Below are 21,186 nucleotides of genomic sequence, written 5' to 3' on the forward strand. Positions count from 1 at the left end.
ACCCTCCACCACTCTTCAAGTCAGCCAATCCTTATTTCCTACTCATCATCGTACTCTTTCTTTAAAATGCAGCACCATCAGGTATCACCTTCTGCATGAAGCCTTTCCCGATCCCCCAACTGCTAATGCCTTCCTTCCCTAACTACCTTTTCTTTGGCTAATTTACATATATTTGTATTTATTCACTTTATATTTATGATGTGTGAATGTATATGCATACACATGTGTGTATTTACACTTGTCTTCCTCCATTAGAATGCAAGCTCATTGCAAGCAGGGAGCACTTTATTCTTTTATGCCCAGTGCCTAGCACTTAGTAAGTACCTAATAAATACTTTTTGATTGGTTGGCAGTAAACAATAAATGTTGACTGACTGACAAGATAATAATACAATTAGATGGATTTGGAAGTAGTTGAATGGCCGGACTTGATGTTCAGCATCAACTTGGCAGTTCTCCAGTAGAGTGCACCAGAGATGTTAGCTTGGTCCTGCGCTACTTAACATTTTTAATAACTTGATAAATCATTAAATGTGCAGATGTTGCAAAGGTGAAAGGCAGAATCAGAATCCAAAAGGACCTTGATAGCTAGAGCATTGGATTGAATCTAATAATCTGAAATCCAATAGAAATAAATGTCTTACATTTTGGTTCAACAAATCAAATTCACAAGTAGCAGATGGGGGAGGCATGGTTAAGATAGCAATTTGTCTAAAAAAGCTCTGGAGTTTTTGGTGGGCTGCAAACTCAACACTGTTAGAAATGTGACGTTGCAGCCAAAATAGCTAACATGATCTTCTGCTTCATTAGGACAGGTACGTTTCCAGGAAGAGGAGGGTGATAGTTCTTCAGCACTCTGGCCTCAATAGAACATATTTGGAGTACTGTGTTGAATTCTTAGTGACACAGTTTAAGATGCACAATTATAAATGGAAGACTGTACTGAGGAAGACAAGGATGGTGAAGGGCCTTGTGTTCATGTCACTTAAGGATCAGCTGAAGGAATTGTGCATATTTAGGTTGGAGAAGATAAAATTGAGGGGGATATTATCTGTGTTCAAGTATTATGGTTACATGTGGCAGAGAGATTAGACTTGCTGTGTTAGACTTATGGTAAAATAAGGGAACAATGGGTGGGAGCTACATAGAGGCAAATTTAGGCATGATATCAAGAAAAGTTTCCTAACAATTAGGATTGCCTAAAAGTAGAAAGGGTTGCCTGCCTTAATAGGTGGTGGGTTCCTCCTCACTGGAAGTCTTCATTCAGAGGCTGAATGACCATTTATTGGACTAGACAGCCACTAAAATTCCTTCCAACTCTAAAATTCTGCAATTCTGTGAAATACAAAAATAAAAAACTTCCCTTCCAAGAGGTCTTGTGCTTTTATTTATTTTAAATTAGCTGAAATATCCTAAGAGAATGTTAGCATTTGAAGAACCTTATAGATCATCTAGTTCAAACTCATTTTACAGATAAGAAAGCCAAGAACTCAAAAGGTCAAATGACTTGTCCAAGATCATACAACTAGCCATTAAAGAGCTGGGACTTAGTCCCAGTTCTCCTGACTCCAAGTACAGTAGCTTCCTGGGCAGTAAAACACACTCTAATGTAAACTATCTGATTAGTTTCAAAGCTGTGCTGAGCATAGGCGAACGAGGCTTTGCTCCAGTATACTGATATAGGTGGTGTTGGGAAGACCTGCTTCCTCCCCATGGTGAATGTGTCTCTGCAATTTGCTTTCTGGTCCTCCTTTGGCTAGGGTCCTCAGGCACTCGGCTCTAGGACCCCATATCTCCAGCAGTACTCCTGCAATCCTGTGAAGATAAGCATTTGATCCTTGGAATGGGCCATTTCCTCTGTTTTCTCTGCTGTTAACGTGTCTCATTTAATCCTACTAAACTGTTTCAGGTACAAAAATTCCTAGGTATGGCTCTGGATAGCCTCCCTAAGCTTCAGAGATCAGTTTGGTAGAAAATCTTTACCTCCCCCCAGATGTGTTTCTCTAGTACAGAGAGACCATGGTAAGGCAAAAATGGTTCTCAATTATTCTCCATCAGACCTAAAGAGCCCTTGGTGAGAGCAGAGATAAGGATAGGTCAAATCTGAGACTCCAAGGTTTAGGTCACCTCTTTAAAGATGTGTGCTTTCCTCCCTCACCAATTGCCTAGTCTTGGCTCCAAAGACTCTCTACTAAATAAGTCTATCGGATTCTAAGCTTGAATAGTGCTTAGAACAATTTAGGGACTGAATGACTAATTGGCAGGGTGGTTAACAGAAGTGTGGTAAATCCCCTAAGACTAGTTCTATTTTCAGAGGGTGAGAGGGAAAAAATGGAGATGACAGATGAGGGATATGGAAGAGTAGAATGGAAGACTAAATCTTATTCAGACTTTTTTAAATGGGGAGGAAAAGGGGGCAGATAGGCATCTTTGCAAGATTCAAGCCATTATATTACAGGAACAGGCATTTCCCATTACACCTTTCTCTTTTATAAAACAGACACAATTAAGTAGGGCAAAGACAAATGTAGTCTGCAATTCTTTTCCCTTTTCACAGTGCAGATAATGAGGCTAACAATGAGGGGTAATAAGAACAGAGAGGTCCAGATTTGTTTTGAGACTTGATGGAAATAGCTAACAGAGACCTGATTGGGGCAATGGAAAGTTGGAGGAGGAAATTAAAGGTTTTTCCCTCTCTTTCCTTTTGGTTCCTCAATAAAAATAAAATATTACAAAACAAAATCCCAAAACCTCTAAGTTTTCATCACTTTGGAGCAGGCTTGCTAAGAGTGAAGGAAAGAAAAATACAAAACACAGTCCATCTTGATCCTTTGTACTTTATACAAAGATATCGCCTTTTGAAGGTGGAACTTGCTAAAAAAAAAAGAAAGAAAAGAAAAAATTGGGGGGCAGCTAGGTGGCGCAGTGGATACAGCACCCACCCTAACATCAGGAGGACCTGAGTTCAAATCCGGCCTCAGACCAAACACTTGACACTTACTAGCTGTGTGACACTGGGCAAGTCACTTAACCCCAATTGCCTAAAAGTAAAAAAAAAAAAAAAAAGGTGGAACTTGGCTATGTAAACATTCTTTATGAAATGGAATGGAGTTGATGGCAAAAGAGGTTAAAAGTTGGGACCTAAGTATTCATGTGTCATCACCTTGTAACCTTGCAAAGAGATGTAGTCTCCCAAGGGCAAGGACTCTGTATCCTATGTTTTACCTCCTACTCTGAAGCTCCTAGAATAGAACAGAAATCATATGGACTCTTACTTAATAAGTAGCTGAGTTTCCCTTTACCCCTGAAACAAGAGACTTAAACATTTTACAGAATCTCAATCTACATCGAAGGAAGCAGGAATCATGTTTTCAAAGGATGGGTAACCTGAGCCTCAGAAAGAAGAGTCTAGCTCAATTTCATACAGCAAATCATTGGCAGAAGAGAAACCGAAATTCCTGAATTCAAACTCTAGACCACACTTTCCTAGGCCCTAGGCTGATCACACAAAATGAAAAGTAGGTCCCTTGAGTTAGGTGTAACAACTAACTTAAGGTAGTTGCAGTTAATAGTAGCAAGAATTTAGGCAACAATGACCTCATTGTGCTCAGACTCCTGAAAGCAATGGTGGAATGGCAAAAGTACTTAGTACTGGGTACAAAATGGGGGGGTGGAGGTGGAGAGTGGTAGAAGGGGGTGGAGTGGAGGGGAGAGCGGTAGAGGAGAAGTGAGGAAAACGATAGAATGGCAAAGAATAGTAAGTCTGTAGGTAAAAAGGATAATGACTTACTGCAAGGGAAGGAGGAAAAGCTGAGTCAATGGAGATGAGGGTGGTAAAAAGATGTTGACAAAGTGGGTTTTGTGCGGTGTACATATCTAAAACTCTCACCCCTAAATTCCTCCCCTTTGATTGAAATACCTCACAGACTGGAGGCGGCCTGAACTCCTTGCTAGAGCACATAACTGAACTTAAGCTCCTGTGCTTACTGTTTCAGGCCCAAAACCCGTGCTCCTCACCCTTCCTCTGACTCCCCAACTCCTTCACTGCTCACAGCAGCTCTGGTGCTGATGATCCTGACAGTGAGCTGGTACTGCCACCTGGAGGGTGCTTCTCACACTAGCAGCCTACAGGAAGAAAAAGCCCACAAGTTGAATAGAGCTTCCAGATAAGAGGAAAATTAATCCGGATTTTAACTTCTCTTGGTACTGCCTTGTGCTATAGCTTAGACTGATTTCATCTAGGCAGAATCCAACCAATAGATTTTTCCAGGCAGGGTCTTCACACATTACTTAGAAGTTAGGGAGAATTGCTAAGGGAAATGAACAGGGATTAAAAGGATTTCTGTGCATTTTGCTTTTAAATGAACAACACATAAATCATATGAAAATCATTATGATAAGCAAATAAACACTAATTCAAGGGCTTAGTCTCTAAGCAATAGGAAACTGAGAGCAAATCATGGTCTATTAAGGTCAGTGAAATGACTAGGAATTTCTACACCCCTGGAAGCAAGATGATATGTGCCTACATATGTGTATATAGCAGGGTCAAACAATGAGGTCCTCCTGAGTTCCAACCCACAGCTGGGATGTGCTATAGGTGATGATTTTATTGGAAGCCTAATTGCAAAGGACTGAAGAAGGAGTAGAGAAAAAGTGAAGGCAAAATTTGTAGACAGCCTTTTATAGGAATCTGACTAAGAAAAGGAAGAGAAATACAGTAAGATAGTTGGAGGGCATGGTAAGGTCGAGTGAATTTTTCTGTAAGATCTTGAACATGTTTTGTAGGCAGCAGGGAACAAACCAGTGGACAGGGAGAGAATGAAGATTATTGAGGGTGGGGGGGATGATAATGAGGGCAATCTGTTGGAGAAGGAGACAGGGATCTACAGTTAACATGGAGATGTTGGTCTTGGAGAGAAAAACCAGTACCTAACATATTTTTTTGTTGTTCAGTCATTTCAGTCGTGTCCAACTCTTTGTGACCCCATTTGGGGTTTTCTTGGCAAAGATGCTGGAGTGGTTTGCCATTTTCTTCTCCACTCATTTTTACAGATAAGGAAACTGAGGCAAACAGGGTTAAGTCACTTGCCTGGGGTCACACAGCTACTAAGTGTCTGTGGTCAGATTTGAATGCATGAAGATGAGTCTTTCTGGCACTCTATCCACTGCGCTATCTACTGCCCATGTCTGGCACATAGGAGGTACTTACTAAATGCTTCTTGACTTGACAACTTAAAATCAATTCTGCCCTTGTTCCTGAAAGGGATTTATCAGTCTTTTCTCCTATGATCCCACTCACTATCCTGGTAACTTTTAGAATACCCCTCTTGGCCACCACTCCCTTACATATCCTCCCATTATAATATAAGCTCCTCCAAGACAATGATAGTCTTTGCTTTTGTATTTTCATCCCCATACCCCAGGCTTAGCAAAGTACAAGTGCTTAATAAATGCTTTTTCATTCATTCATTCACTCATTCCTTCATTCATGTAGGCATGGGGTAGAGGCACAAGCAGGACCTGGAACTTCTCTCTCTAGATCTTGAAATCATAGGTCAGACTTAGAGACATAGTACTTGTCTCAATCCTGCTACTATGGTTAGTTTAGGAAATGTGATTTTTTTCCCCCTGGTACATGCATGCTAGTCCCGGGAACCCAACTGCTGGCCTTGTTCGGTAGCCTCAACAATTTGATTCCATTAAATAAACACTGAATCTCCTGCGCCTTCATCTCTCCCTTAGCCATCACCTTCTTTTGGCTCCTGCTCACCTGGCGAATGGGCTCTGGGATGCGGTATCTGCAGCAGGCTTGGATCAGGCGGACTGCGGCCCCCAGACTCACCTTGTGACCCACAGAGACGTACAGAGGCTTGCTGCTCTTGCTGTGACTCTTCAAGGCCTGGGAAATGGGAGGAGAGATCGGGCTACTAGAAAGAAAAGGGACATTCTCTCTGAGGTGAAGACTCAGCCTGTACCTCCTTTCCTCCTGCCTAGCAAGGATAACCAGTAACAAAGATCAAGGGGCTTGGTACCAACCCTACTAGCTGGAGGATTTGAAAATGGATTCTTCATGGCACAGGAAAGAGTAGAGAGAAGGCATAACAGGACTGGCTCTCAGCAGAAGCATGCTGGTTCCTAGCTCCTGAGCTGTCTTCTTTGGCAGAGATTCTACGACAATCTCTGTGTGGTTTTGGAAGAGGTCAGTTGTATAGAGGATCCTCATAACAATACATAGACAAAGAAAATATGTATGAACACCTCTAGTTGATCTAGACTGTGGCAAGGACTGGTTTCTGGAAGGAGGAGTGGATGTAGAAATGGTGTTAGGTTCACGCAGGAAAGAGTTTAAGAAAAAAAAACAACAACAACTTTCCAGTTCTCCTGACTCAGAATTGCCTAAAATGTCCAAAACTTCCTTCTGTCTTTCATGGTTTCCCCACTTGGCCATGTGGCTCTCTGATTTAGGAGACTTCAATCTCAGATGTTATCTCAGAGGAAGCTTGGGTAGGGAAAAAGCATCCCAACTGACTTACCATTCCCAAGATGGTACCTGAGTCGGCCATCAGAGGAAAGGCGTCTCCTCCCATCTTTAGATGCTGGATCTGGAAAACAAGGAAATGAAATTTTGTGGACAATTACTTCATTGAAGTAGGTTGAAAATTGGTTGAACTGGAGAAAGGGAGGTAATGATATAAACAGTGAGAAATAAAGGGTAAAGAATTACTTAGAATAGCAGAATAGCTTTTAAACCATCAAAATTACTCCTGGGCAAGAAGAGGTAGCACCTCGCATTGTGCTGGTCAAAATATTTGATTCAGAGCCTCAACTTCTACATTTATTCAACAGAAACTGTTCTCTCTAAAGTTATTAATGATTCCTTAACTACCAAGTCCAATGGTTTGTTTTTTTTTTCTCAGTCCTCCTTTCTTGACCTCTCTGCAGCATTGGACACTGTTGATCGATGGATGCTGTCTCTTCTCTGGGTCACTGTGAGATTTAGTCTTTTGCTTTTCTGCTACCTGGCCGAATGTTCCTCAGTCTCCTTTGCTGGATTATCATCCATATGACTATGTAGGTGGGTGTACCCCAAGATTTTGTCCTGTCCTCTCTTCTCTTCCTACATTCTCTTACTTGGTGAATTCCTCAGTTCCCATGCATTTAATTATGTCTCCGTATATAGATGACTCTCAGATTCATCCCCAACCTCCCTCCTTAGTTTTGGTCCTGCATCACCAACTTCTCACTAGATATTCAAACTGGATGTACTATAGACATCTCAAGCACAGCATGTACAAAACAGAACTCATTATAATCTTTCGCCCAAATCTACTGCTCTTCTGAACTTCCCTATTTCTATCAAGGGCACCGCCAGCCATCTTTCCAGTCAGCTCAGTCACAGCCTTGAAGGTCATCCTTGCTCCTCCCTTTCCCTCAACCTATCACCTATCATTCAGTTGCCACACCTTGTTATTTGTGTCTCCACAACCTCTCTAACATACATCCCCTTCTCCCACTCACGTGGCCATGGCTCAATCCAGGCCTTCATCATCTTTCCCCCAGGCTTTCTCGGTGTCCTCCTTATTGTTGTCTCTCCCCTTTCCAATCCATCCTCAACACAGCTGCCAAAGGGTATTTCCCTAAAGTTCAGGTCTGACCATGTCACTCTCCTGCTTAATAAATTTCAACACTCCCTATTACTTCTTGGACAAAATTATAAAGTCCTCTGACTTTTAAAGCACTTCACAGCTTGGCCCCAGGCTACTTCTCCAGACTTTAATACTTCTCTTCTTTCCACACTCTTCTGCCCCATCACACTGGCCTTCTTGCCATTCCTCACACAGGACAGTGACTCTCCCAACTCCACACCTCTGTACTGCCTGCACTCCATGCTCCTCATCTCTCCCTTTTAGAATCCTGTTTTCTTCTAGATTCAGCTCAAGCCTTTCCTGACTACAGCATAAAGTAGGCCTGATTTGGAGTGAAAGGATTTGTGTTCAAATCCCAGGCCCACCACTTACTTGCTGTGTGACCTTGGGGAAGTCATTTCACTTCTTTAGATCTGTTTCATGATCTATAAAATAAGGAGACTATACTAGAGACCCTTCTTAAGTCTCCTCAATCTCCAAATATATGATCCTAATGCCCTCCCTCCCCCCCAAAATGCATATTTTGTATATATTCTGTATATATAAAATATATTTGTATATATTCTCCACAATGCAAGCCCCTTAGAGACAGGGACTATTTCATTTTTTGTCTCTATCGCCAGCATGTAGTAGAGCCCCTAGCACACAGTGGGTTCTTAATAAAAGCTTGTTGACTAATTAAGAGCCAGGATCTTTAGGGACATATTTCAGAGGTCAAAATAGGGAGAGGATTACATAGAGCCCTAAACTGAAGCCTAGGGGAGGGGAGGAGGGGAGGAGGGGAAATTATCCTGCTCCTGTCCCTATGAGCCAGGAGCCACTTCACAGGAAAACACAGGTCAGGAGGCAAGAGCATTCACTGCTACTACACTGGCCTCTCCTTGGGAGAGTGGACAGGAAGAGCACTGACTTAAGCCAGCTGACCCAGGCTCTAGGCCCAGCTTTGCCACAAACTAGCTGATTGACCCTGGGCAAGTTCACCTCTCTGAGCCTGGACTTGATGATTTCTAAGGTCGCTTCCAGTTCTAACATTCTATGATTTTAAGAGATTCAGGGAACAGCAGAGAAAACAGCAGACAGAGGCTGAGATAGCAGAAACTAGGAATTCTCCAGTCTGTGATACTATGCAATCTTTCTGCAGTACCTCCAGCTCCCAATAACTTGGCTCCTACTTGAGAATCTCAGATGGCACCACTCCTAGTTACTCATCATCCTAACAAGTCCCTGGTTCTTACCTTTTCTTTGTGTAGGTCATCATTCTTCAGCCCATCTACCTGGAGGAGTTTTTTGGCCACCCCAATGCAAGGCAGATCTGTAAGGATGCCAGTGTGACAGGCCACTCCAAACCCTAGCAAATGAGATAAAGAAAAGAGCCATGAGGCAGGAATGGCAAGTGAGAGCAGTAAACAAATTAGTTAGGAAATGGGAAAAGATGGTCCAATAGTCAAAGTCAAATCTAACACACCTGAGAATTTTATTAAGAAAGCAGAATCGAGAGATGTAAATAGAAGCTTACTGATTATGGCATAGGGTTTGGGAGGCAGTACTCCTGAATGCTATTTTAAACTCTGCGTGACTGTCCAAATTGAACTTTGGCACACTCACACCAAGGGTATAGAAGATCAATATTAAGTTGATCATTGAGGATGGAAGCTAAGGAAGGATAGAAAAGGAAGAAGAACAGAAACATACGTTGAAGGTTTTTGGTATCTAGACATGGCCCCAGAGTAGGCCACTTCCACAATGTTTTCGTTAGAATCCTAGAAGCCCTCCATTTTTCCTGCTAAGTTTGCCATACCAATTCTCACTGCAAAGAAAATCCTACTGTCTACTTTTTCTGTTCTTGCTCCTGGACTGCAAGTATTGCTAAAGAAAATCACAAAACCAGAATGATTGGTTTTATTATAAATTTATACTAGCATCAAGTGGACTTCAGCTTCTTGGTGACCCCTAATTCATTTCTAGGTGGCCCCCTATAGAATTCCCCATACCAGATGTTCCAAATTTTTCAAAGTATTTTCAAACCACTGTCTTTTGTACCCATCACTCTTTTCAAATAAATTTTATTCTTACTTCATTGAAAAGACTGTGGTCATCTGATATGAGTTTCTTTAATTTTCCTCCTCAGTACTCCATCTTTTGCCAATTGTCTCTTTAAACATTAAGACTTAAAGGAAGAATTATCTCTTCAAAAGCTAACCACCTATGCTCTTTTCATTTTTTCTGGGCTGTTCTTACTCCATCAATTATCACCTCTCACTAACAACTCCAATCTCTCTTTCTATAGAGGCTATGTCTTTCTCCTTACGAACTTGTTTACATTTCTTCTATCCTGGAGGCTTTCAGTTTATCAATGTCTTTCCAAAGCGTAGTGCTCAGAACTGAACAAAATATTCCAGATGTGATCTGACCAAAGCGAAGAACAGAAATATCACCTCCTTAATCCTGAATATATCTTTTAATGCAACCTAAAAGCACACTAACTTTTTTGACTGCCAAATGGAGTGCTAGGCCTAAAGTCAGGAAGACCTGAGTTTAGATACAGCCTCAGACACTTACTAGCTATCTGACCTTGGGCAAATTACTTAACCTGTTTTCCTCAGTTTTTGCTGTTCAGTCATTTCAATCATGTCTAACTCTTCATGATGCCATTTTTGGCAAAGATACTAGAGCGTTTTGCTATTTCCTTCTCCAGTTCATTTGGCAGAAGAGAAAACTGAGGCAAACAGGGTTAAGTGACTTGCTCAGGGTCAGAAAGCTAGTAAGCGTCTGAGACTACATTTGAACTCATGAAGATGAGTCTTCCTGATTCCAGGCCTGGCACTCCATCCACTTCACCACCTAACTGCCCCTTTTCCTCAGTTTACTCAACTGTAAAATGAAGATAATAATAGTACCTATCTCCCAGGGTTTCTGTGATGGTCAAATGAGTTAGTATTTATAAAATGCAAGCTGCTATCTAGTAGATAATCAGTCCTTCCTTCTTTCCTCCCTCCTTCCCTCCCTCCCTTTCTTCTTTCCTTCCATATCATATTCTTGACCCATACTGATTTTGCAGGCTCTCATTTTTCCAGCTCTCTCTGATCTACTAGGTCTTTCTGAACTGTCTTAAAAATCTCTCAGATTTACACCATCCTTTCAAAACCTTCATTTGATGCTGTCATCCCTCAAAACATTGACCTATGTATCTTCTTCCCTTTTGTAAAAAAATAATTGAGATCTTTTGTTTTTACATCACTTCTTTCCCAATGTATCCCTCCTCCCCACATCTCAAAAGCAATCCTTATTACAAAGAATAAAGAAAAGAAAAATAGCCATTCAGCAAAACCAATTAAGTCCAAAAGTATATGCAATATTCCAACATTCATAGCTCACTTCTGAAAAGGGATTTCCTCCCATTCACTGCCCAATTCCTACAAAAATATTATTTATAATCACTGCTCCTACTTCTTTACCTCCCACTTAGCCCCTTGCATTCTTGCTTCCAAGTCTACCACAAAATTGAAACTGTTTGCTCCAAGATCTCAACTCCTAAATCCGATGGCTTTTTTTTTTCCAGTCCTCATCCTCCCTAACTTTTCTGCAGCTTTGGATATTGTTGACTGCCTCATCCTGGACACTCTCTCCTCCCTCAGCTTCCATGAAACTATTCTCTCCTGTTTCTTCTTCTACCTAGCTAACAAATGCTTTTCAGTCTTTTTTCCTGGATTATCAGCATCATCTCTTGCCCTTCCTTTCTTTATTGCATAGGTGGTTAGCCTTTGAAGAGATAATTCTTCCTTTAAGACTTAATCTTTAAAGAGACAGTTGGCAAAAGATGGAGTGAATTATTGGGGTACTGTGTTGAACATTATCACAATTATGGAAACAGAGAGAGATACAATTTAGGGGTATCAGCAAAATAACAAAATTGCATAAGTTAAGAGAAAACAAAGTATCCTGATAAGGGTTTTTGTTTTTTGGCTTTTTTTTTTTTTTTTGGTCTCTAATTAGCTCGACCAAGGGGACAGTTTTGAAGTTTGCTTCTTTTTTTTAAATTTCTTTGTTTTTATTTTTAAGACAATTGGGGTTAAGTGACTTGCCCAGGGTAACACAGCTAGCAAGTGTCTGAGGACAGATTTGAACCCCAGAGCTGGCGCTCTATCCACTTCACCACCTAGTTGCCCCTTGAAGTTTGCTTCTTGAGGCAGAATGGAATAGTATTTGCTTTAAGGAACTATTACTTTCTTCTTGGATTCTGCATTTGTGCTAGAGGAAGGGGGGACAAACTTTCACAAGGATTCTAAGGTTAAAATGAAAAAGGATTAAACTCAGCACGATAGCTACTATCCATATCTGTAGCAAGCAAGAGAAGGCAATTCATTTCTATTCATGGAGGAAGGTTAGCACAAATAGTTACAAAAACCTTAAAAAGCAAGCACATCTCTAGAAAGAACAACAGAGACCAGACATACGGAAAGCACTGCAGCAGTTAAAATTGCATTGGCTCTGCCTTGGCCTCCTATTTGGTCTTCCTGATTCTAGTATCTCCCCTTTTCAATCCATCTTCCACACAGATGCCAAAATAATCTTCCTTAGGCACAGATCTGACCCTCACTAGCCTGCTTAAAAACCTTTAGTGGGTCTCCCTATTCCCTATAGGATAAAACATAAACTTCTTAAGACTGACATTTAAGGCTCTCTTCAATATGATACCAACCCTTCCAGCTTTATTTCACTTTTCTCTCCTTCAACAACATCATTCCAGCCAAACTGATCTAGGAACTATCCCTCAAACCTGATATTCTGTTTCCCTTTGTTTCCCATACCCAGAAGTCACTTTCTTTCTCTGCCTCTTAGAATCTATGTCTTTATACAAGGGTTAGCTTGAAGGCTACCTCCCCATGAAGTCTTTCTGATGACAATTTTCTTTCCTAAATTTTTTTCCTCCTCTATTTATCTGTTGTAAATGTATCTCCCCAGGAGAATACTGACCATAGAAGTATGCCTGATAAACATTTGTTGGATGAATGAAGGTAACATATCTGTTTGGGGTATGGGTGTCCCAGGCATGGAGGGCATAAAGGAATGTGAAGAAAAGCAATGTGACATCTCTATGCACATGTGCTGATACTCTGATATTCAAAAACTAATGTCAGGACCAGAAACATGAGCCAGATAAAGGGTTCACAGTGAAGATGACTTTCAAAGACAGAGGCAGAACCCCTCTGTGAAACAGACAGTCACGATTTTCCCCCTCTCTTCCCTATGCCACCATCCCCTTTCCCAAACCCTCTCCCCCGGGTTCTAGGATTACCTCGGTGATGGAGTACCCCATTTCCATCCACGAGAAGGACCTAGAAAAAACACAGGAAGGTGCATGGTCACCAGGGCTTCTTCAGGTCAGGAGCTGTTCTCAGGAGCAACAGGAGGGGGAGAATTTTAACTCCTAAGTGTATTCCCAGTTATTCCATGTCCCAGACCATTGTATCAAGAGAATTTTGTTCTCCAAAGTTGCTCTTGGGAACCAGTTCATGGTATTGTTCAATCGTTTTTCAGTCATGTCTAACTCTTCATGACTCCATTTGGAGTTTTCTTAGCAATGATACTGGAGTGGTTTGCCATTTCTTTCTCCAGCTCATCTGACAGATATGGAAACTGAGGCTAACAGGGTTTAAGTGACTTGCCCAGGGTCACACAGCTAGTGAGTGTCCAAGGCTGGATTTGAAATCAGGTCCTCCAGGTACCATCTAGCTGCCCCTGTTTACGGTACCAATTTCCATTTAATTCTGAGTGGAACCGCCATGGAGGAAGTTCTGAGACATGAGTACCAAACTCGTGAGCACAGAATGGCAAAGGGAAATTTTCCCTTCTCTTCTCCGGTTAGGATCAGAAGGGTTTGGACGGTTGGCAGATCGGGGGTGAAGGAACAGAGCAGCATGGATCTTTTAAATAGCAGTCCCTTCTGTCCTCCCCCTTTTCGCTCCCCAGTAAGGAAAGGAGTAAACATTCTTAGAAAGGAGGCACCTGCTATGTTTTCTTTCACAACATGACTACCATGGAAATATGTTTTGCATGACTGCATATTTATAACTTATATCAAACTGCTTGCTTCCTCAATGAGTGGGGAGGGGAGGGAGGGAGGAAGAGGATTTGGAACTCAAAATTTTTTTAAAAAATTAATGTTATAAAATGATTTTTACATGTAATTAGGGAAAAATAAAATATTAAATTTTTAAAAAAAGAAAAGAGGTACCTGCGGCATGAGACTGGGTTCCTTCTTCTGTAGCCTCTGAATAGCATCCACCAGAAAGGGGACTTCTCGAAATGCCAAGAAACCAGACACATAGGGGGCTGTTAGGTTAACCATCTGGCATTCCTCATATAACACCTGCCATCAGGAAAAAAAAAAGTGAATTAAGGAAGTCATTGAACATTCTAGCCAGGTGGGGGCACTTTAAGGGAAGGGAAAGAAAATCCTTCCTCCTACTCTAGGTCTTTCTTCACCTTTATCATCTTTTTTTCCTGTTCCTAAAAATCAATTCAGTCTACTTCTTCTGTTATTCTGTTCCCTAATCCCACGTTCCCTTTCCCCCACCCTTCCCTACTCCATCTATGCCTTTCTTTACTCTTGCCCCCTTTTGGGGATTTAGGTCAATGTGAATGGGTAGATGATAAGAGGCAGAGAAAAAGCATACATGCACACAAATAATATGAGAGAATGATAAAAATATTTTAAGCTTAAAATCACCTCAGAGAAGTTATATGTAGTCTGGTACACTGAAAAGAATACTGAATTTAGAATCAAGGGACCAGGGTTCAAATTCTGGCTCTGCTACTTATGCCAATATGACCAAAGGTAAGTCACTTAACCTCTCTAAGGTTGTTTATCTGTAAATGCTAGAGTTGGAATAGAAATTCCAAATCTAGATCTATGATCCTAGGAAGGCGAATGTAAAGCTATATATGGTCCCTTTAAATATTCTCCACACCTAAATATGCCCTTTGGAAGATCTTCATGGGGTTTGCTGCTCCAGGTCATTCTAAGCATTCTTCCCTAACTAGGGGCCTTCAAAGTATTAGCTCCTCCTAGCTATGCCCAATCTAGTCACACAAGTGAGACATAGATACAGATGATAATAATAATAATAGTGATAAAAGCAAAATAATACTAGCAATGATAGCTCATAGTTAGCATTTTATGGTTTATAAGATACTTTAGAAACATTGCATCTGATCCCTTACAACATATGAATTAAATATTGCAAGTATTATTATCTCCATTTTGTAGATGCGAAAATTTTGTTATCCTTATCCCACAAGAAGAGTAGCAGAAGCAATGAAGAAAACTTTAACTTTGGAATTAATTTTGACCAATAAAGAAACAGTGCCTGGTCACGGAAATGACAATAGCCTTGGAAGGAAACAACTACATCATATTTAAATTTGCAATAAAAAAGAATGGGAACACTGGGTAGAAGAAGACACATACCCTAGACTTTAGGAAATCATATTTCAAAAATATCAAAGAAAAATGCAGTATCTAGTGGTGGAAAAACTAAAAAGAAATGGGTCAAAAAGGATATATTTTAAATACCGAAATTACTGCAACATTTCTGTTGTTGTTCAGTTATTTTTCAGTTGTGTTCAACTCTTTGTGCCTCCATTTGGGGTTTTCCTGGCACAAATACTGTAGTGGTTTGCCATTTCCTTGTCTAGCTCATCTTACAAATGAGTAAACTGAGACAAACAGGGTTAAGTGACTTGTCCAGGATCACACAGCTAGTACATGTCTAATGCCACATTTGAACTCAGGATTAACAGGTCTCCTTGTCTCTAGGCCCTGCACTCTATCCACTGTACCACCTAGTTTTCTACAATTCTACAAAGGTATCTAAGGAAAACCATATTGATAAAAAGCTCTATGATAAGCTCAGGTTTTAAGATGAAACATGGATCGATACATAACAAAGGATACATACAAAAACAGTAGCAGAAACCTGTGAGAGTGGTGTGAGGAAGGCTAAAACATAGAATAAACCAAATCTTATGAAAAGTGCTAGAGAAAACATAAAGGTTATTTAAACCTATATTTAGAGATTAAATTAATAAGGCATTTCAAGGTTTACAAAGCAATTTACTCACAACATCCCTGAGAGGTAAGCAGTGCAAGCATAATTATCCAAATTCTACAGGAAAGGAAATTGATGTTTAGAGAGATTAAGTGATTTGCCTATTCACAAGATAGTGAATGTCTCTGCAAGTGCGGGATTGTGGAGTGTGTGGAAGGGAATAATAGGCTAGAACAATGGGGATGAATCTAATGAGATTAAATTTGTTTAGGATAAATGGATTGGGAAATCATTTTTATGAAAACACAATAAGGGACAGTGGCAGATGGCTTCCTTATGAAAAAGACCCAAGGGTTTTAGTGTGCTTCCAGTTCAATAGGAATCAACACTGTCACGTGGGGGCAGAAATCTAATGGGCTCAGGACATGAGTGAGAGTATCTAGGAGATGATAAGTCTAGTCAGACCACGTTGGAGTACTATGTTTAGTTCTAGACACCACATTTTGGGGAGTACTTGGTTGGTTGTTGTCCTTCATTCTGGAAGAGGAACAAAATGACATCACTATGTTAGAGGCAAGTGACAGTGTGTCCGACTGTGGCTGATCAGACCAATATGAGCTCAGAATGCTCTACCACAGGTCGGGCACAAATAGTCCATGTGAACATTTGGGGTGGATTCTCTAAATTTGTGCATCTTGCATTTCTTCTGAGCTGTTTCAATTCTGCTTTGCTCATAGAGCACAGCACCTTCTCTGATGTGGGCACACTATGCCTGTGCCAGTGTCTCCCATGTCACACAATCAATTCCAAAGTTCTTAAGAGCGACCTTGAGAGTGTCCTTGTATCACTTTTTCTGACTATCACATGAGTTCTCCATAAAATAGTCTTTCAGGCAAGAATATGTTTGGTATTTGAAAAACATAGCCAACTCATTGGAGTTGTACTCTCTGCAGTAGAATTTGAATGTTGGGCAGTTTAGTTTGAGAAAGGACCTCAGTGTACCTTATCCTGCCACGTGATCTTCAGAATCTTCCTAAGACAATTCAAATGGAGGTGATTCAGTTTGCTGGCATGTCTCTGGTATACTATCCAGGTTTCACAGGCATACAACAATGAAGTCAGCACAACGGCTCTGTAGGCCTTCAGTTTGGTAGTCAGTCTAATACTTCTTCTCTCCTACACTTTCCTTCAGAGCTTCCCAAACACTGAGCTAGCTCTGGCAACGCATGCATCAACCTCATTATCAATGTGTACATCCCTGGAAAGTATACTGCCAAGTGAACTTATCCACAGTATTCAAAACCTCTCCATTGTTTTACATATGGATGGTGTGGCACTGGCTGGTGGAATACCTACATTTTCTTGGTGCCATTAGGTCAAAATTAGCACAAGTAGCAGAGAATTCATCTATACTTTGTCGTATCTCAGCTTCAGAGGCTGTATTGAGTGCACAATCATCTGCAAGCAAAAAATCATGTACCAACACTCCCTTCACTTTAGTCTTGGCTTGTAGCCTTTTCAAGCTGAATAATTTACCATCAGTGTGGTAGCTGATTTTGATGACCTGTTCATTCTCATTGAAGGCATTTGACAGTACAGCTGCAAACATCATGCTAAAAAGTATGGGAGCAAGCACACAGCCTTGTTTCACTCCACTAGTGACTGGGAAAGTGTGAGCTCATCGTCCATTATCCAGAACCCAGGCAAGCATGCAGTAATGCAGTTGAAGTACAATACTGATGAACTTCTCCAGGCAACCAAATTTTGACATAATTTTCCATAAGCTCTCACTACTCACCAAAAGCCTTGGTGAGATCGACAAACATTGTGTACACACCTCTGTTCTGTTCCTGGCATTTCTCCTGGACTTTGTCAGTCAGCAAACACTGTATTGACCCTTCCTAAACCCTTTCTGAAGGCCTTTCAAGTAGATGACCATCTTCCAGGTGAAGAATCGGTCTATTAAGGAGGATTCTGGCCAGAATCTTGCCAGCAATGACTAAGAGAGAGCTCCCCCTGTGATTATCACAGGACAATCTATTTCCTTTAAGTTTATAGAAATGGACAATGGAGGTGTCCTTGAACTTCTTGGGAATAACCTCCTCTTGCCTCACAACCCAGAAAATTTCAAGGCGGCTTGGGGAGCACAATGACAAATTAGAATATATCCAGAAGAGGGAAGCTAGGATGGTGAGAGCTCTTGGGACCATACTGAGAATCAGGTGAAGGAAATGGGGATGCTCAGTCTCAAAAAGAGAAGACTCAAGGGCAACACATAAGCAGTCTTCAAATATCTGAAGGGCTGTCATGTTGTAACTCTTATTCGGCTTGGTCCCAGAGGACAGAACATGGAGTCAGTCAACTAGCAGTTACTATATGCCAGTCATTGTACTAAGGGAAGCAAAGAAAGGTAAAAAGTCCCTGCCCTGGAGAAGCTTACTTTCCCATGGGAGAGTCAACATGTAAATAAGGCAGTACACACAAGATGTAGACTACATTGCTAGAAGGAAAGGCACTAGCAGGTGAAGAATAAGAGAGGCTTCCTACAGAAGGTAGAACTTGACCAGCCTTGAAGGAAGTCAGGGAAACTAAGAGGCTGAGGTGAAGAGGGAGAACACTCCAGGTAAGGTGGACTGTTCCAGTGTAAAGGCACAGAGACAGGAGAGAGACTGTCATTGGAAAAGAAAAGAAGGTAGGCCAGTATAATGAGGTTGTAGAGTACATGCAGGGGAATCAAGTGTAAGACTAGAAATGTAGGAAGGGGTTAAATTATAAAGAGCTTTAAATGCCAGAGGAGTGGCCCACAACACTCCTAAGTGTGTCCGAGCCAGTCAGTCAATAAACATTTATTAAGCACCTACTACATTCCAGGTGATAAGCACTAAAGATACAAAAACAGGCAAAACACAGTCTGTCCTCTAGGAGTTCACAGTTTAATGGGGGATACAACAAGCAAACAAATATGTACAAGCAAGCTATATATAAGATACACAATAAGTAAATAAGAGAGGGAAGATGCTAGAATTAAGAGGGGTTGGAGAAAACTTCCTGTAGATTTTAGAAGAGGGATTTTAGTCAGAACTTAAAGGAAACCAGGGAAGGCATTAAGAAGAAATGAAAAGGGAACGCATTCCAGGCATGAAGGACAACCAGGGAAAATGCATGGAGCTAAGAGATGGACTGTCTTGCTCATGAACAGCCAGGATGAGGCCAGTGTCAGTGGACTATTTTTCTGTCCGATCTTCATCCTTTTTGACTTCTCCATAGCATCTGATACTACTGACCACTCTCTCCTTTTTAAGTTTTCGGGACACCTCACTCTCCTGTCTAACTGCTACTTCTCAGTCTCCTCTGCTTGCTCCTCATCCATATCATGTGCCCTCACTGTAGCTGGTCCCCAGATTCTGTTCCAGAATCTCTTTCTGCCTCCTTCTATATTCTTTTGGTAATCTGGTGAGCTTCCATGGGCTTACCTATCATATCTATACAGATAACTCCTGGATATACATATCCAGTCTCAGTGTCTCCCTTTAGTTTCAGTCCCACATAACCCATTGCCTAATGGACATTTCAAAATAGATATCCCAGAAACTCAACATGTCTAAAACTGAACTCATTATCTTTCCCCAAAAACTTTCCCCTCTTCCAAACTTTCCTAGTTCAACTAAAGGCACTACCATCCTTTCAGTCTCTCAGATGAATAATTCTGGCATTATTCCTGATTCCTCACTCTCCCTCATACCATGTGTCCAATCAGTTTCCACATCTTGCCATTTCTACTTCTACTGCATTTATCCCATTCAATCCCTTCCCTTACACAGCTGCTACCTTGGTACAGCCCTCATCAGCACTCACCTAGACTATTGCAACAGTCTCCTAATTGGTCTACCTGCCTCAAGTCTCTAGCCACCCTAGTCCATCTTATACTCTTTGCTGCCAAGGTAATTTTCCTTAAGCACAGATACTACCATGTCACTCCCCTACTCAATCAATTCAAGTGGCTTCCTATGCCTTTAGAACAGGCATTCTTTTTTTCCCTCCCTTTTCTTTTTTATTTAACATTCATTTTTTAAAAGTTTGAGTTCCGAATTCTCTCTTTCCCTCCATGCCCTCCCTTACCCATTGAGAAAGCAAGCAATCTGATATCAATTATACATGTGAAGTCATGCAAAATATATTTCCATATTAGCCATGTTGTTTTAAAAAAACAAGTAAAATAAAATGAAAAGAATATGTTTCAATTTGTACTCAAGAGTTCATCTGTTCTCTCTGGAAGTGGACAGCATTTTTCATCATGGTCCTTTGGAACTGTAGGACATGCATTCTGAACCTTTTTTGTCTAAAAGACCCTTTTTGGTAGTCTGTTAAAGCTGGTAAAGCCTTCTCAGAATGTTTTTAAATATATTAAAATAAAATACATATGATTACAAATGAAACTAATTCTATCAAAATACAGTTATCAAGATATTTTTTTTTTAAGTTCACGTACCCCGGGAAGGTTAAGAATCCCTGTTTTAGGATAAAATATAAATGCTTCTGTTTAACATTCAAAGCCCTACACAACCAGGCCCCAACCTATCTTTCCAGCCTCATCACACATTACTTCACCTCTCCCAGGTGCCAATCTAATCAAATTGGCCTCTGTTTCTCACTCATGTGTCTATGCTTTTCCTCTAGCCCTCCCATATGCCTAGAATGCACTCCCTCTTTCCCTCCACCTCAGAGTCCCTCTCTTCCTTTCCTGATCCCTATAATTGCTCGTGCTCTCTCTTCCAAACTACATTGTATTTAGCTATATATACATTTGTATTTATTCCATATAATTATCTCCCCATTAGAAGGTAAGATCTTTGTAAGGAGGCTTTCATTCTTTGTACTTGAATTCTTAGGGGCTAGCACTGTGACTGGCACTTAAAATTAGCTGCTAGATCTTTGGTGATCGTTAGTAATTTTGGAGAGGGCAGTTGCAGTTGACTCTCGAGGCAGGAAGCCAGACTGTAGAGGGTCTAGAACAGAGTGAGAGGAGATGAAGTAGCAACACCAAGTAGAGCTTTCTCCAAGAATTTAGCTGAGGAAAGATATAAGATGATAGTATGGGACAGTAGGATCAAGAGAGTTATTTAAGGACAGGAGAGACATGGGTATATCTGTAAGCAGCAAGCAAGCTGTCAGTAGATAGGGAGAGATTTAGGATAAATGAGGATGGAACGATAATGGAGGCAATCTACTGGAGAAGAGAGAAGGGGATGGGATCCAGGGTGCAGATAGAGGGATTAGCCTCGGCAAGGAGAAGGGCTACCTTTTCATCTGATACAGAAAGGAAGGAGAAGACAGTGGAAGAAATGTCTCATTTATGTGAGATGAAGAGGAAGAGAAAAAGAGGAACTTTTGGAAAACGGCCTTAATTTTTTCAGTGAAGTATGAAGTGAGCAAAAGTTGCTGACAGAAAGATTTAGGCTTTACATAAAGAAAACTTTCCCAACAAT

General features: G+C 40.9%; 1 protein-coding gene across 5 annotated transcripts in view; it reads right to left on the bottom strand.

Moving 5' to 3' along the window:
• ENDOV (endonuclease V) overlaps positions 1-21,186 on the bottom strand; it is a 52,841-nt gene that overhangs the window by 23,491 nt on the left and 8,164 nt on the right. Inside the window, exons 3-9 of one of the 5 annotated variants that reach the window (XM_027850239.1) lie at positions 13,885-14,019; positions 12,946-12,985; positions 8,885-8,997; positions 6,537-6,605; positions 5,774-5,902; positions 4,018-4,125; positions 1,388-1,815 (exon numbers count right to left, since the gene is read on the bottom strand). In XM_027850239.1, coding sequence (XP_027706040.1) covers positions 4,042-4,125; positions 5,774-5,902; positions 6,537-6,605; positions 8,885-8,997; positions 12,946-12,985; positions 13,885-14,019 — 570 coding nt within the window. In that variant the 3' untranslated portion in view covers positions 1,388-1,815; positions 4,018-4,041. Of the gene's footprint in view, positions 1-1,387; positions 1,816-3,225; positions 3,243-4,017; positions 4,126-5,773; positions 5,903-6,536; positions 6,606-8,884; positions 8,998-12,945; positions 12,986-13,884; positions 14,020-21,186 lie in introns of those variants that run through there. The other 4 variants (XM_027850242.1, XM_027850240.1, XM_027850243.1 and 1 more) reach the window with 4 other exon arrangements.

Source organism: Vombatus ursinus, unplaced genomic scaffold, assembly GCF_900497805.2.
Source record: "Vombatus ursinus unplaced genomic scaffold, bare-nosed wombat genome assembly UNPS02008996.1, whole genome shotgun sequence".
Classification (NCBI taxonomy): domain Eukaryota; kingdom Metazoa; phylum Chordata; class Mammalia; order Diprotodontia; family Vombatidae; genus Vombatus; species Vombatus ursinus.